The sequence below is a fragment of the Girardinichthys multiradiatus genome, chromosome 2, assembly GCF_021462225.1.
Source record: "Girardinichthys multiradiatus isolate DD_20200921_A chromosome 2, DD_fGirMul_XY1, whole genome shotgun sequence".
NCBI lineage: Eukaryota > Metazoa > Chordata > Actinopteri > Cyprinodontiformes > Goodeidae > Girardinichthys > Girardinichthys multiradiatus.
Window position 1 is genome coordinate 5,605,717 of NC_061795.1, and position 17,359 is coordinate 5,623,075.

General features: G+C 38.9%; 1 protein-coding gene across 2 annotated transcripts in view; it reads right to left on the reverse strand.

The window, feature by feature from the left end:
- Window positions 1–17,359, reverse strand: part of cttnbp2 (cortactin binding protein 2) — a 124,060-nt gene that overhangs the window by 26,315 nt on the left and 80,386 nt on the right. For both annotated transcript variants that reach the window (XM_047350133.1, XM_047350127.1), the window contains exons 6-10: window positions 16,164–16,263; window positions 9,460–9,610; window positions 5,577–5,768; window positions 4,006–4,123; window positions 467–760 (exon numbers count right to left, since the gene is read on the reverse strand). In XM_047350133.1, the coding sequence (XP_047206089.1) occupies window positions 467–760; window positions 4,006–4,123; window positions 5,577–5,768; window positions 9,460–9,610; window positions 16,164–16,263 (855 nt within the window). The remainder of the gene's footprint in view (window positions 1–466; window positions 761–4,005; window positions 4,124–5,576; window positions 5,769–9,459; window positions 9,611–16,163; window positions 16,264–17,359) is intronic.

Genomic DNA, 17,359 nt, shown 5'->3' on the forward strand with positions numbered 1-17,359 from the left:
TAAAAACACAAGAAAACAGAAATAAAAAGTGACACATTGAGACCAAAGCTGAATTGGCTTCCCCCTTCCCCCTCCGCCTCAGTCCTTATGCAGCTCTTAGATTCAAATTAAACAAAAAGCATATTTCCTTTGACAATGCAGCTTGAAGCAGCAGGTAAACTAAATAATTTGTAGCCAGTAAATATATAAATGCTGTGGTGACACAAGACAGGACAAATGAAAGCATGAAGAGGAGAAGGTTTGATAAGCAAGTTTCCTTCTAGGTTTATAAAACTATGAGGTGCTTCCAAACTTAAATGCAAACGTGTTCAAGGTCAAAGTCACCAAGTTAAATTAGGATCAAAAAAGCAATGAGTAATATGATCAAATATAAAGCAAACAGAAACGCTAAGGCTGATGAACAAAGTTATAAGAAGCAGGTAATAAAGAGGAGAAGAGATTTTGATAGAGCAGTTTCCTTCCTTACCGATAAGGGTGGAGGAGATACTGGCAGGACTAAGGCCAATCAGTGAGCGCTGCGCCTCCTCTCTTGCTGGATGAGAATCCCCACAGAGGATCTGGAGGTGGGAAATGAACATGTGGCTGAGGACATCAGTCAGCTGGGCCCAACGTGTTGAGCGGTGGACCGTCACTCTGCCCAGCGCCATCTGACTGTAGGAAATTCCTTTCGCCTCCTTTTCCTCTTCAAGGGCTTCCATGGGACACATGGACCCATTTCCTCCGCCTGAACACTGTAGAAGAACCAGGACCTGGTACAAATCTTTGGAGGGGTGGAAGAGAGGGGAGTGAGCTATAGCAGAAAGATTTTATAAGCTTAATTCCCCCAAAAATGTTTTCACATTTTGTCATGTTATAACAGTTCAATGCATTTTATTTGGATTCTATGTGACAGACCAACACACATAACATTCTAGTGGAAGGAAAATAATACATGGTTTTCTAAATGTTTTACAAACAAAAATCTGAAACGGTGGCATTAACATCCGTCCGTCCGTCCGTCCGTCCATCCATCCATCCATCCATCCATCCCAAACTAAAGTCCAGCACTATTTGATTAGTAAATAGGATCTGTGTTATTTAATTTTAGTATATACAGGAGTTCAATGAAGGACTTAGAGGTTTGAAGATCAGTAGCGAACAAAGTGCATCATGAAGACCAGGTAGCAAAGCAGACAGGCGAGGGACTAGGTTTTAAGACAATACCCCAAGTTTTAAACATCTCACTGTTCAATCCATCCATTCATCTATCAATTTTTAGTCCTTGCAGGGGAGCTGGCCCACCACCAGTCCTTGCAGGGGTGGTGGTGGGCTGTCAATGAATAAGAGGAGGGGAAAGGCCCTATGCAAGGATTCATACCCAGGACCTTAATTCTGCAAGGCAACAGACTGCAAAACAAAACACTGATGTTCACAGATACTCTCTGTCTAATCTGATTGGGTTGAGTTATTTTGCAAAGAATTGGCAGAAATCTTGGCACAATTGCAACTCTTTAGTTGGGTATAGCTAATAAAGATTTGTAGCTGTGCAGCTATAACTGTAGTGTGAAAATCTTCACTGAGGGGGTGTCTTGAATTCATGAATGACTTGTTCAGCCCACCTCTTGCCCAATGATTGCTGGAGGTAGGCACCAGCACCCTTGTACAGACAAGCAGTTATACAAAACTTTAATGGATGGATGAATGCAAATGCATGGCATTATTCTCAGATTTTTATCAATAAAATAATAAAAAAAACAAGTATCCTTTTCCCTCCACTTCACAAATATGGACTCCTCAGTGTATGTCTCTCACAAAAAATCTGAATGAATACACTGAAGTTTTGTAGTTGTAACAAGAAAAATTGTGAAAATGTTAAAGGGGTATGAACCTTATGTAAGAAACTACCTGTAAGTAGGAGCAAACAGAGACTGTTTGCTCCTACTTCCTTAAAGAAATTAAATCAAACTTAGACCAAGGAGGGGTAGTGGGAGCTGTCTTCCTCAACTTACGAAAGGCTTTTGATACGGTTTCTCACAGTATTTTATTAAGTAAACTATCGAATTATAGACTGTCTAATTAGAAAATCAACTGGATAACATCATACCCGAGTGGCAAAAAACAATGTGTTTGAGTAAATCACACACTGTCCACCCTTAAAAATTGCACCATGGGAGTTCCACTGGGCTCTGTATTAGGGCCAATGTTTTTTAGTTCATACATTAACGATCTCCCCTTGGTTTGTGATATCGACATCATCATGTATGTGGACGATACTGCCCTGTTCACTCATGGAAAAAATGTAAATGAAGTGGCCGAAAGATTAAAAGGGGAATTGAAAAAAGTTCCTGCCTGGCTAAAGTTGTTGTCTCACCTTAAATGTACAAAAGACCGTTGCAATTTACTTTACAAACAGGCATGCAAAACAGTCTTGAATCCTCTTGAATCAACCTTCTAAAGCGCAATAACCTTTCTGATTATAGTTGATCAAGTCAAAATGAGGCTCAGTATTGTGTGTGGCCTCCACGTACCTGTATGACCTCCCTACAACCCTGGGAGGAAGCAGTTTAAAAATTCAGTTTGGAGGTGAAGCTTTTGCTATATTGTTCACTTGTATCAGTCTTAAAATTGAGTAATTTTCTCTTCAGAGAGTTTAGAAACACATCAACATAAAATCACCAACAGCCCTTTTTGTCATGGTGTGTATGTTTCCTGGGCAAGGAGAGACATTATAGTGCACTATTGGCCTTACAAATTACATACCTCTGATCTCGTGGATTAGTTGCTGTTTACAGCATGTCTGAGAGTTTATTAGTTTTTGTTGCCTTAATGTGATCAAATACCCCCATTGCAGTGCGACGTCCTATGAGCGAGGTCCATCGCTCGGTCTCCCTCTGGTTGGCAAAAGAACTTCATTGTTGTGTTTATAGCAGTTTGAAATGAAGTGAATGTAAAGAACTAAAATGCCAAAAAGGTGTTTGTTTTCTCATCTCTCCGATGTTTATTATGTTCTTATAGATCTTGCCATAGGCTGCTTATATCTCTGTGTTCATTTTAGTTTCTAAAGTGTTGCCATATAGGTTATTCCTTGAAGCTTAGTTCCTTAGTTTATTCCTGTGTTTTGTCCTCGGTGTATTCTAGTTCATTCCCCTTAGGTTAGTATTTGTCTTTTCCCCTTGGTTTAGTGTTTCATTGTGTCTTAGTTTAGCTCCTCTGTGTTAATTAGGCTACATTCAAACTGGAGGCAAATGTGGCCCAAATACGAATTTTTGTCTCCTTGCTTACCTTCTGCATGACGTGCTCCATAAAAGCTCCTGATTAAGACATAATGATTAAGTGTCATTTTCCACACTTTCCTCAGTATTCAAGTTCACTGTTTCTCATTGTTCTACGGCGAAGCCTCCAATCATTCTCTGTTACTAAGTCTGTACCTTCCCTGTTGTACTGCATGTCTTTCTATTCATGTTTGATGTCCTGTTCTCGTGCCATGCTGTAAGTTTTGGCCTTTCGTTAAATGCTGCTTTAATGGCCCTGTCTGCGCTTTGGTCCAGCCCAAAACCTACAAATCATAACAACCCCCTTGCACAGTGAAGCAGCCCCCTGATCCCTCTGATATACAAGCTCCATACATTTGAAATCGGACAGTTTTGGACAGGTTTTCCAGTGACCTGATAATTATTAGTTCCTGTAGCTACAGTTGTAAATAGCTGATATAGCTTCGTACAATACCTCCTTTACATACCCAGTGAAAACAGAATTCTAACTTCATACACCAAGTCTGCTTTCAGATTCGCAGGTTGTGGATAAAGTAATGGCACATCCGATAAAAATACTTTTGTCCACTTGCTGTCCACATGTTCCCAGGATTTATTCATGTTTGACTATGGATACGTCAACATGCAACTGTCCATCTATCAAAATATTTTCAAAAAGCAATGATTTTCTACACGCAATACACAATGGCTCAATTAAACTATGATTTAAAAAAAGTCTAGAGATATCAGCACTAACTTGAAGACAGACACTCACCGAGGTTTTCCAACAGGTCTTTGCAGTCGTCCGTTGCCACATCATGAATAGTGCGATTACACTTATCCCTCCGCTCTATGTCCTGCTCACTGTGGTTGCACAACACCTCCAGACACTCCTACATGTACCAACACACACCACAAAAAATATGTGACCAAGACAAAAGCCATCTCTCTTTCAAGCTGCTGTACTTTGTATAAGATTAAGGCTGCAGAAGGAGTCCAAATGGAACACTTCTTAATTTGTTTTCCATGCAGTGTAGTTAAGTCGGGCTTTTCTTCCATCCATTTAGGCTGAATGTTGCCTGCCTCCAAGGACAGTAATTCCATTAGCCTCCAGTGTGGAGATGGAACGGTGGGACATTACTGAGTGATGCACAGTGGATTTATTGAAGACAGCTTCTAATAAGTATGTGTGTGTATTGGGATAAAGGGTATGAAATTTACATTCCAATCTTGTGTAAACACAGAGGAAGTTACTGTGCTGGGATGTCAAGGTGTTATTTTCTTTTAGTTTTTTCATACTTAACCATCCCTTGGCATTCTGAGGATCAATCTTCAATGCTTCGTCCATGAGTGCTTCCAAATTCATTTGTCGTTAACAGGAATTGTATTTATCATGATAAGAAACGTGAATTATTTGGTAAATGATAAACTCTAATTGACAATGTTTGACAAAGGCCAAACGTCTGTGGAATTAAAGATTATTTTCATTCTAATATAACCTGAAAACCTTTTTAACAGTCTAGGTCACAACAGTTAAATGTTTTCAGCTGAATGCATGATTAATTTACAGTACACTACACACCAAGTGCAACAATAAGTAAGGGCTATTCCAGTAATAATATTTAACACTGAGTTTGTTTGCTCAAATTAGGATTGAACACTTTCACTGCTTTTAATTATCGTGATTAACAACTCAATGTTCCACTGTCATGTCCAGGCCACAACTCTGGGGACTATTTTGAATAAATCTAGTAAAGGTTTAACCTAATGATGGGTACATATGTTATTAACCATGGCACAGGTCTAAGTTGCTGCTGTAACATTAATGAACAGACGCATAGCTACAGTGATGGGGAAATTTGTTTCCTTCAGACAACACAAAGTAACGGCCAAGCTGCCCAAACCTCTATTCTCTGTAGTTTTACCTACAGTTATTAACTGCTCCACCAATTAAACTAACAAGAGATGATTTTTGAGCTCTCAATAATCATCACACAGACATTTGGCTTAACTGACTTCTGGTGGGGGAAAAACTTTTCCTAAATATAGAGAAAATGTGCTAAATTAAGTCAAATGAAAAAATGCAGTCACCTTCTATTGAACCTCCTTTTCTAATGCTCACACACTCATTGTAGGTTATTTTGGAGGTGGACACAAGTCATGATGGGCCTTGCAATGCACTGTGTTCAATCAGAACTAATAAAGATACTAATTCCCTCACTAGATTAGTAGTGACCACTGGGTCATCTGTCTGTGCTCAGACTCAGATGGTTTCCAAGCATGTGGGTCCAATCGTTGTGCTAAATAAGAGCACTGTCAATAAATCACAATAACTTTACATTATACCTTGAGGCCCAGGGCCGCAGCCATGTGTGCAGGGGTCCAGCCATCACTGTTGGCCTGGTTCAGCAGGGCAGCAGACAGTGTCAGTCTATTTGGTGGATTGGGGGGATCACTGTGAACTGGGTGGTGGAGGAGGAGACGGAGCGTGTCCACGTGTCCTGAGCGGACAGCAGCATGCAGCGTTGTGCAGCCATCCTGTGCAGAGGTATGGGGAAGTCTCTGACTATGACATGTAGCATATCTTAGTGCTATAATGACCATATACCTATCTACCATATAATTATTAGATCAATTAGTCACAAATATTTCACCATTAGTCAAACAATCTATTTACCTACTAATCTGACGTGAATAGTTTTTTTAGACACTCAAAAAGCCAAAATCTTTTTTTCAGATCTACAACTTATTTTCAACCACAGATAAGAACAGATCATCAAATACAGGGGACAAAAATCTCAATGAGCTACCAACTGGGTCAAATTCTACATTCATCAACAACAAACTAATGCATACATTTAAGAATCATAAATTGAATCACATTCGTATTTACTGATCAGAAATAGAAGGAATAAATAAAACTAATAAAACAAACTACTTCTACTGATGAGAATGAAAGCATCTGAAATATTGAGGGAATGCTGAGCAATTCTATTAACATAATTGATTAAGCTCAAATAGAAATAAATAAAACAGAAAAAAGTTCCAATAGTCATTTATGAGATTTTACCGAAATTTCACAAAACCTCTTATGAAACTCTCTCCACTTCTGTCTGATTGCTATGTTATGTTATCTAATCTAAGAGGATAAGGTAACGAAAGACAGGGATTGAGGACCTCTCTGTTCCACATCCTTTCTTATCCAGATTCAAAGAAAAGTAACACAGAATTATTCCACCTCATGTTCAGTGAAACATCAGCTCTGGTCTTATAGATGTCATAGCAATCCAGCTTTTCACCTCTCTCGATGTTGTAGACACCCAGGCCAATCGTCTCCATGACTGACCAGGAAACTAGTTTTTGTCCAACTGACTTGGATGTTTGGTGGAGTGAGTCTTAGGATCCCGTCCATGACCAGATCTGATAAATTACTTGGCAGAGATGGCTGTTTTTGTCTCTGGGTGAAAAACGTATAGGAAGGGAGGCTTCTTGGAGGGTTTCCAGAATGATGCAAGCAGATAAACATGTGATGCTGACAGTAACACAGCAAAGAAATTTCAACATTCTGATTCGGCCAAGGTGATCAGACAGGATGGATTATCTTGTTGACAATGAGCTTTGTTAATTCTTCCTCTGGTCTGTTGTTGAAGTGTCCAGCTTTATGAGTCCCTCTGATTTCATGGACCTTCCATCTCAATGTTTGGTGATGTGTATATCAGGAGATACTCAAAAAGGAAAGGAACAACATAGCTGTCTCTGTTTAGAAAACAAAGACCATAAGCTCTATTTCAGTTCAAGGCCTAATCTGTGTGTGCAACCATATCAACACATTCCTTGGAAGCTGGAATCAGAAACTGCCAGTCTGGACTAAATGTGGGAGAAAAAGGGGACGCTAATCGTCTCCCAGCTGATGGTAGCCAAATGCTATAGACAGAAGCTGTCTGACTGTAAGCTGTGGTGGTGCTGCAGTGGGGTGAGGTTTGGTATCAGCTGCATTTTATACAATGAAGAGTTAGTATTCTGGCTTTTTAACCTAATGCTGAGAAATTGGAAAACTAACGTGAGAGAATGTTAAATTTGATTACTACAGCTACTATTATTTTTAACACATTTAGTAAAGCCCTTTGTTGCTAAGGCAACCCAAAAAGTTTGAACTAATAAAATGTCAAGTGAAGTTCTAAGAGTAATGTACTAAGTTGTACTTTTGTAACATAGCAGTCTTCAGTTTTCTCATTTTCAAACAGATTTTTTTTTTTAAAGATATTTTTTCAGCACTAGTGGCCTTTATTTGTATTTTTTGACAGTAGGCAGACAGGAAAGAGGGGTAGAGAGAGGGGGAGACATTCGGCAAATATTGAACCCGGGACAGCCGCTTTGAGGACTACAGCCTCTGCACATGGTCGCACGCTTTTGCCCCTACACCATCAGCGCCACACCCTCCAAACAGATTTTGAAGTTATTTAAGCAGAAGGAAATGTCTTTTTAACACATTTTTCCTTGTGGGGATTGCTGTCAGGTTCTCCCTAGAAAACAATTCTGTCCAGAGTAAGACATATGAGATTTGTTTTGCTCCATATTAACTCGAGGCTTTGCTGAGAAAAACTAAGATTCTTAAAACTCACTCCAAATACAGGATTTTTAAAAAACTTCATTTATGGTGTATCTGTGATGAACATCTGTGATGAACATTTGTAGTATAATATTTAGAACTTTCCATGTCTGTCTCGCTTTGTCTTTACTTTGTTTAATTGAACTTCCCACGTCCTGTGAAAGAGTTTTGCAAGTGTTTTATATCTTTGAAAAGCCAATTACCAGAGTTAGTAGCTTTGTGTTTTAGCACCCCCTACTGTTTAACTGGAACAGAAATTATAGTTAGCTAGCCTGCTAGCTCTTTCTTAATTCTTCTTCTTAAGTCTTAATCTTTTAGCACATCAGCATCAAATTATTACCAGTGACAGGACTTTGAAACTATTGTGCATATGACTGTCTGTTTCGAAGAAAGAACCACACAGAGATATTTGCGGAAGGAGCCGTCATTACTTACGACTTGATTCTCACATTATTACGACTTTATTCTCATAATATTACAACCTTATTCTCATGATTCTTCAACTTTATTCTCTAAATATTATGACTTTATACTCATAATATAATAAATAAATACATTTCTTAGCTTGGCCCTAATACTCTGCTGTATCAATGTACACATAATACCCAATGAACCCAATGAACATTTTACATTATCCAATTAAATGTGATTAAATGTATTATTATGCGTGTTGGTGCATAATTATATCACATAAAATCCCAATAAAATACACTGAAGCTGAAAAGCATAAAAATGTGAAAGCATTCATGGAGTTTAAAATACTTTTACTAATATTATTTGCAGCACTTTAAGGATGTCATGTTGCTTTAAATGGTCAGGTAGTTTACTGAGGCATGGTTTTCATTTGATGCTTCGTTTGGGACAAAGAAGTTAGGAAAAAGCATGGGGATAAATTTCCCAAACATCATAACAGCTACATCAGTGGTACACTGTCACAACCAATGCCTTAAAATGATTCTTTTCACCACAATTTCCAGTTACAAAACACCAAAGATTGGCCTTACTGATTTCAGTCTGTAGTTTTAGCTGATCTGATTACTAATTATTGTTTTTGACCTAATAACTGGCCAACATGTTTATTTTGGCTCAGAATATCCTTGTGCTAAGGAGGTCAGATGTGTTGCAAAGCACACCAGAGTCAGCAGGTTAAATATAGAACAAAAAAAGTAAGTAAAATAGGGGCTCATCACACGCTGCCACAGCAACCCATAGACAGCGTATGGTTACCATGGAGACACACTAAGCCTGTACATCAATGGCCTCACACCATTCAGATGACCAAAGCCCCGAGACTACTTAAATGCTTAATCTAAAGTGCGATGTTTCTCACCCGCACACCTGTATTTGTTACTACATAGTAACAAAAAAAGTGAGGAGAGCAGAGGCATTTTGTGAGCATTTATATTATTTTCTTCTGACTACAAAAATTCAACAAAATTTTAACTCTTCAAAAAAGCAAATAAAAAAAAAGATGAAAGACCAGACTTCCCTAAGGTCCAAGTATACAAAAATATCCCATTTTATTATTCAAAGGAACATACATGCTTTTCAGTTGTACCAAAACAATAGAATAAACCAGATGAGTCATAAAGAATGCCACAATGCCAAAGAAAGACTCACTGTAGTGGTGAGCGAGCGATTGGCTCCAGCGTTCAGTAGAGCCTGAGCACAGTCCAGCCTTCCTGCCTCGCAGGCCAGGAAGAGGGAAGTCTGCCCTTCAGCCGCCACAGAGTCCACAGCAGCTCTGGACTCCAGCAGCACCTCCACACAGCTGTTGGAACAACGGCCACTTTGAGAACTTTGTCTTATTTCAGAATATAACAACATTTAAATCAATAACAGGAATAAAGTCTCTGGAGACTCAACCAGAAGCCCGCCGTCTAGGCTGCATAAAACACACTATTCCTGACATTTATGAATATAAATTTACCTCATGTACATTTAATAACTTATATTTTTCAAACCAAGTAAAAAATATTAACTGCTGTGAATTATTTTGAAAAGTATTAAGCTATGATATGGACTCCATTAAAATATATATTGACATTTATTTTTAAAGAAATGAATGAATATAAATAGTAGACACACCCCTGTTACCATGCCATGTTTTTATGATGTAAAAAATAAGAACAAGGTAAATCCTTTCATTAATGTTACCTATAACCTGTACAATCTAATCGAAAAATAAACTAAAATGTTTTTTTAGGAAAAATAAAAAATGAAACAGTTTTCCTGACATTTTCTTGTATCGAACAGCAAAAGCCATGGGCCATGAGGAGCTCCCCGAGCATCAAAGAGGTCTCAGTGTAAAAACGTCTCAGTCAGGAGCAGGTCACAAAATAATTTCCAAAGGTTAAATATATCATGGAACACAATAAAGACAGTCGGCATTAAGAGGAGATAATATGGCACAAAGTGACAATACTGAAAACCGGATGACTCTCAAAAAGGTCGACAGTAACATTGAGGGGACAATACTGGTGCCACAAATCATCCGTATTTTTCATATATGGGTTATAGTGTAAGGTGGCAAGATGGAAGCCTTTTATTACAAATACAAATATCCTAGCCCTACGAAATTTTACATAAACACATTTGAAGTCTTCTAAAAACACATGGGAAAATGTTTTTGTTCTGATGGAACCAATGTTCAACTTTCTGAACATAATTTCAAAGCGTTTTTTGGGGCAAATAGAACACTAAAAGACCACCATGACCCCAGTGAAACATGGTGGTGGAAGCATTGTGCTTTGCAGCATGGGGAGGAAATTATGAACAGTTCCAAACAGCAGTCAATTAAATAAGTCAAAGTCATTTAATACTAACTTTGGTTTAAAAGTCATCCAGGTCATTTTGATGTTACATAAACAGGTTGTTATAAATCATTATTGGGGCACTGTCTGCAAAAATCCCTGGTTAATGAATCAAATCCACTCTTTCACAGGAGAATTTGCACAGATCAGATATGTGGTCGATGGCTTACTTCCTGTAGACTCTGGCTTAGTGCTAGCATTACGTAAAAAGAGCCTAACTTGGACATGGTAACAAACTCTGCTACCATGAAAACCATTCATTTGGATACACTCAGTAACGCTGGGGTGACATTAATTATTGGCTTTAATGATCTGCTACTACATGCTTACTATTGTTCCTAATTACATAAGACAAAAAATTGCCCATGAGATTAGATTCCCTGACAACAAGTCAAGTCTCATGTTTCTGTATTTCTTACTTAAGTGTGACTCAAATCCAAGGTGCAGACTTGGATCCTCCCTTCTAATAACATGAAGGTTCTTGACAAATGAAAATGTACATGACTCATATTAATGGACACCATTTCTGGAAGTCATTTGAGATATTTTGTTGTATTCAATATCTGTATTTAAATTTAGAAAAATATATAGTTCAACCTTTAAGTGGCAGCAGAGAAAATGACTGTTCCCCAGATCAGGAAAAATGAGCCAGTCTGTTCACAGTACCAGTGAGTCACGACTACAAAATAACCAGTGAGCATTATTGAGTAAGCTGTTTGTTTGTATGTGTCTGTGTGTGTGTGAGAGAGAGAGAGAGACTAGGGTTTGAGAAGGGGATGTGGGCTTGAACATCCCTCTCCATAAATACCATGGTGATCGGATGTTACAGCACTGCACATACCCAAGCCGAATCGCCATCGTGTCTTTTGGTGGGCACTTATGTTCCACCAAGGGCTGACGGAGCTTAGCTGAGACTTTTAATGTGTTTTAGCAAAACACCAATTGCATCAGTCACAAAATGTAGGTGTTTTTGTGGACAATCTTTGTACTTTAATAGAACATGTTTTACCAGTCCTTTATTATCAATGAGGGGGCGTTGTATCTCAACAAAAATAATAACACATAAACCTTTTAGGTTCATTTTAATTGTCAGAGCCACTCTTTCCATGTCTAATAACAAATGATGACAGCAGGAATAAAGGTAGATATGTTTCAAAACATCCAAGCTTGGATTTTGGATGTGAACGTCTGTAAATTACAGTGTAAGAAGTTGCAAGGCAAAAAAATTTAACTTGTACAACTAAATATTTACCTGTACCAAAAAGTTTCACACATGCAGAAACACGTTGAAGTTGTGTGTAAAATGTTCACTTGCAGAACATTTTTACACAAACAAAAAATGTTTTACATAGTTGTATTTTCTTTAACTTGTGTAAATTTTCCACAAGTCAGTGAACACAACCTTTCGAATCTGTTGCCTAGCATGATAGCAAACATTGAGACAAATCTAATTGTTTTAGACGTGTGCAACCAGCTTCTGTGATTCTGTTTATTACATTTCTTTATTCTGGCAAAGACTTGTCTGACAATAAAATGTTACTAAGTACCAGCTAAAAAGCTCTTTCCTGGTTCAAACTAACTGATATAACCAGTCATGAATGCAGCTGTTTCCTGACAGACAGCAGCAGAAAAGAAACGTTACTGAGCTCATTAAGAACAGCAGGAGGAGGAAAGCTGCTGCATCCATCTCCCACGGTAGAGAAGGACATTAGAAGGTTTGACATCATCTACTGAGCAGTCAGTTGTGAGCTTTCTGTACAAACCTTAAACTGCACCTGAAAGGGAGGAGTCGCACGTGCGCAGAGGCAAATTCGAGAGGTTGTGTTCACTGAGTTGAAGTTGTAGTGGGAAAATCTACACAACTTAAAGAAAATACAATTACGTAAAACATTTTTTGTTGTGTAAAAATGTTCTGTAGGTGAAAATGTTACACACAACTTCAAATTGTTTTTGTTCACACTGTAATTCACAGACGTTCACATCCAAAATACAAGCTTAGATGTTTTGAAACATATCTACAGTACCTTCATAACAGGTCTTTATGCACACAAATAAATGACTGGGGCAGCATCCAAATATGGGTCAAACTAAAAATGGAAAACCACCTCCTGCACGCAGTGTATAGATAGAATCCTTTTCTTCCTTTATAAATTATAGTATTTTTGACTCTGACTTTTATGAGACGTGCAAAATTCACATCAACTTTGTGAGTATCCATGTTGCAGATCCACTCAAATACATCGAGGTGGTGGTTCTTTATATGAAGATTCTAGGCCAGGGGTCCCTAATTAAAATAGCAGAAGGTCCACTTCCTCCGTCATCCAAACACTTTGGGGTCCGAACATTTTAAATCAAGAGAAAAAATAAATAAACAAAAATATTTTCTTTTATCTTTATTTAACCGTTAATTCACACTAGATTTTTTTTAACACTGATCAATTATTCATATTATTATTAAATCATATGCTGAACCGAAAAGAACAATCCAATTGAAGCACCAATATTAAACCCACTTTGTATGACACAGTCGAGCTGGATGTGTGCAACTTGGTATAATTCTGCTCTCCTTGTTGTGCTTGTGCCAGGCAGGGCAATTTGCTTAACCTTTTCCTTAAGTTGTTGTCCTTCTTTTCCATCTTGAAGTGTTTCTGCCACAGCTTGCATGCACTCTTCGCAGTCAGTGAAAGGCTTTTTGTATTTACCCAAAATCCACTGTACTCACAGTGAACACTCGTATGCTCACTGTTGTGCTGTAAGTATGTATGTTTCTGTCCATTCATTTTTAAATGTGTGATTTTTTATTGGCAGCTCATTGGCTGACTTGCATCACGTGCAGCCTGGGGCCAGGCGCTCCGCGGGGCTATACCATAATAACACGAGATGTGTGTTAATATGAGAACAAAGAACAGTTAGACACTGTTGGACAACATGCAGTAATATATAAATGTTTAAAATCAGGTTGGGTCCAGACTGGACGGCACGTGGGTCCAGATCCGGACCCTGGTCCACTCATCCGTGACCTCAGTTCTAGGCCAATTAACCTAGATCTCCATCAGGTTTATTACTCTTTAGATCATCACACAGGCTTTATTCAATTACTTATACATCAATTATCACGATTTGCCTCAGTTAGGTTTTGAGTTTGAGTTCTCTCTGCACTGCCATGTTCTGCAGTTGTTATTCTTCTTCATTTCAGCTTGATTAGATTATTCATTCATTCTTCTGTTTAGATTCTTCAATTCCTGTGTTAGATATTTTAAGTTTCTGTTATTCCCCTGAAGTCATTGCTCATCTGTGTTAATCAACCTCCTCCATCAGTTACCTTGCATTCCTGGTCACCAGCTCTCATATTTCTCCTGATTAGTTCCCTAGGTTCATTGGTCCATTCTCCTCCTTACCTCAGTATTTATTCTATGGTTTTCTGTTTTCACTAGTGGATCGTACTGTTTAACTTCTCCCTGTTCTGTGCCCTGCCTGCCTGTAAGTTTTCTAGTATTAGTTAATCAAACGAACTTATCATCTCACCATGTGACTCGAAGCTAATGATCTGCATGTTGGTCCTGCTAACACTCAGCGTTTCCTGACCTCAATTCTCTTGTTTTATTAGTTTTGCAGTATTTTATCCTTATGTTTTTCTTTTCATCAACTTTGTTCATTTAATGAACTTTCGTGTTCAATTCAGTTAAATTCAGTTTATTTGTATACTGTCAACCACAACAAATTTAATCTCAAGACACTTTACAAAAAAAAGGTCAATTCAATCAAGTCATAAGGCCAGATTTTAGGTCAATTAAGTTTAAATTTTATGTTTTCTAATTTGGCCATAAATCATTTTCATAACACACTGAAGAACAGCTGGTTTTCTAGATATTTTAGACAAACCTCATGTTCATTTAAAGGTCATGTTAGTATTTCTTCTCTTTGTGAATTCCTAAAAACAACTTATTAATAAGCTAAATATGAATTCCCCCCAATTAATAATTATAGTAATATTTCCCCAGAAGTCGTCTTAAGCCCAGATAATCAGGGAATAGATGATCAAACTATAAGTTAGCCATGATTCTAATTGTATGCAAGGCCTTATGAGCTCCTACCTTCATGGATCCTTTCTTTCACATCATAGACACTTACAGGGGTTGGACAATGAAACTGAAACACCTGGTTTTAGACCACAATAATTTATTAGTATGGTGTAGGGCCTCCTTTTGCGGCCAATACAGCGTCAATTCATCTTGGGAATGACATATACAAGTCCTACACAGTGGTCAGAGGGATTTAAGCCATTCTTCTTGCAGGATAGTGGCCAGGTCACTACGTGATACTGGTGGAGGAAAACGTTTCCTGACTCGCTCCTCCAAAACACCCCAAAGTGGCTCAATAATATTTAGATCTGGTGACTGTGCAGGCCATGGGAGATGTTCAACTTCACTTTCATGTTCATCAAACCAATCTTTCACCAGTCTTGCTGTGTGTATTGGTGCATTGTCATCCTGATACACGGCACCGCCTTCAGGATACAATGTTTGAACCATTGGATGCACATGGTCCTCAAGAATGGTTCGGTAGTCCTTGGCAGTGACACGCCCATCTGGCACAAGTATTGGGCCAGGGCAATGCCATGATATGGCAGCCCAAACCATCACTATGGGCATGCAACAGTCTGGGTGGTACGCTTCTTTGGGGCTTCTCCACACCGTAACTCTCCCGGATGTGGGGAAAACAGTAAAGGTGGACTCATCAGAGAACAATACATGTTTCACATTGTCCACAGCCCAAGATTTGCGCTCCTTGCACCATCGAAACCGACGTTTGGCATTGGCATGAGTGACCAAAGGTTTGGCTATAGCAGCCCGGCCGTGTATATTGAACCTGTGGAGCTCCTGACGGACAGTTCTGGTGGAAACAGGAGAGTTGAGGTGCACATTTAATTCTGCCGTGATTTGGGCAGCCGTGGTTTTATGTTTTTTGGATACAATCCGGGTTAGCACCCGAACATCCCTTTCAGACAGCTTCCTCTTGCGTCCACAGTTAATCCTGTTGGATGTGGTTCGTCCTTCTTGGTGGTATGCTGACATTACCCTGGATACCGTGGCTCTTGATACATCACAAAGACTTGCTGTCTTGGTCACAGATGCGCCAGCAAGACGTGCACCAACAATTTGTCTTCTTTCGAACTCTGGTATGTCACCCATAATGTTGTGTGCATTTCAATATTTTGAACAAAACTGTGCTCTTACCCTGCTAATTGAACCTTCACACTCTGCTCTTACTGGTGCAATGTGCAATCAATGAAGACTGGCTACCAGGCTGGTCCAATTTAGCCTTGAAATCTCCCACACTAAAATGACAGGTGTTTCAGTTTCATTGCCCGACCCCTGTATTTAATTAAGACATCAGTTAGGAACAGGCATTTTGATTTCGATAAACTATTATGTATCAAATGATTAATTATGTGTACAAAGAATGACAGTCATGGCCTGTCTGTTGCAAAAGTGTTTAAATGAGCCCAACCTGGTGTGGCCGTGGGCAGCAGCAAAGTGTAAGGGTGTGAACCCATTTTCATCCAAAATGTCAGCAGGCAATCCTGCAGAGAGCAACAGCTTCACACACTCTGAAGGGGAGAAGAACAGAGGAGAAAAGGTGATGTGGCAACCTGTTCAAAATGAGTGTCTGCACCCATGCTTGCAAAACAAATAAGCTAGAAGGCACAAAGCATAGTCATTAATAGTCATACATGTGTATCTTATGCAATAATCATGCATATAATCTAAAACACAAAACAAACAAGGGCACTGTGCATTTATGTCAAATAAACCACTATGTCGGTAACCGTGGAAAGGAACTGATGTGGTTCTATCTGGCATTTCTTCAGTAAAGAGGAAGCAGAAATGAAATGAAAAATGAAATTGTATTTTTTACGGTGGCATGTCCATTGTTCATTCAGGCTGCTACAACAGGAAAGAAAACTTCAAAGTTACACGTAACCAAAAACCATCACTACAGATCACTTTGTCTTTTCATGACATGCAAGGTGATGCACAGAGATCACGGTTAGTGTGAGCTCTCAGCTCATGCTGCTGCGATGGGGAATCAAAGGGACAAGGCTTAAATCTGTTATAAACAAATTTCTTCATCCCCATCCGCACCAAACATGCTGTGAATGGTGCACAAGAAATTTGCTTCCGCAGATTCTGCTGATTAACATGTTTGTCATGTTTGACGTACTATGTCTCTAGTCTGTGCTTTTTACTTTGTCACACTCGTTGCACAGTCTCTTGCAGTTCACAGTGGCTATTGGGGATCACGGGCTTAATATTGGTGGGTCAGGTTCAGCCCCATATTCTATTTAGGGAACTTTCAGTTCATCTTAAGATGTAATAAACACATGTAGATCACAGAGTAAAAGAATGATCTGAAAGGGGCTAAATTCAGGTGTTCTTATTACTTCCTTGAACATAGGTGTAAATTAAACACCTGGGCATACTGACTGCTCCTGCACACATTGTTAGTTGCTCTCAGGACCTCGGTTTATTTCAAGCATGGTACCATGATATGTGCCACTGGACAGGAAATTCAGTTTTAAAATTTTCTCAGTACTAAATATTCCACAGTCCACTGTAATGTGACACAGAAGAAGCAACAGAGAATGACACCAAGATGTGAGTTCATGTTAAAGCAGTGACGTATGGTGAAGGATGTTCATAACT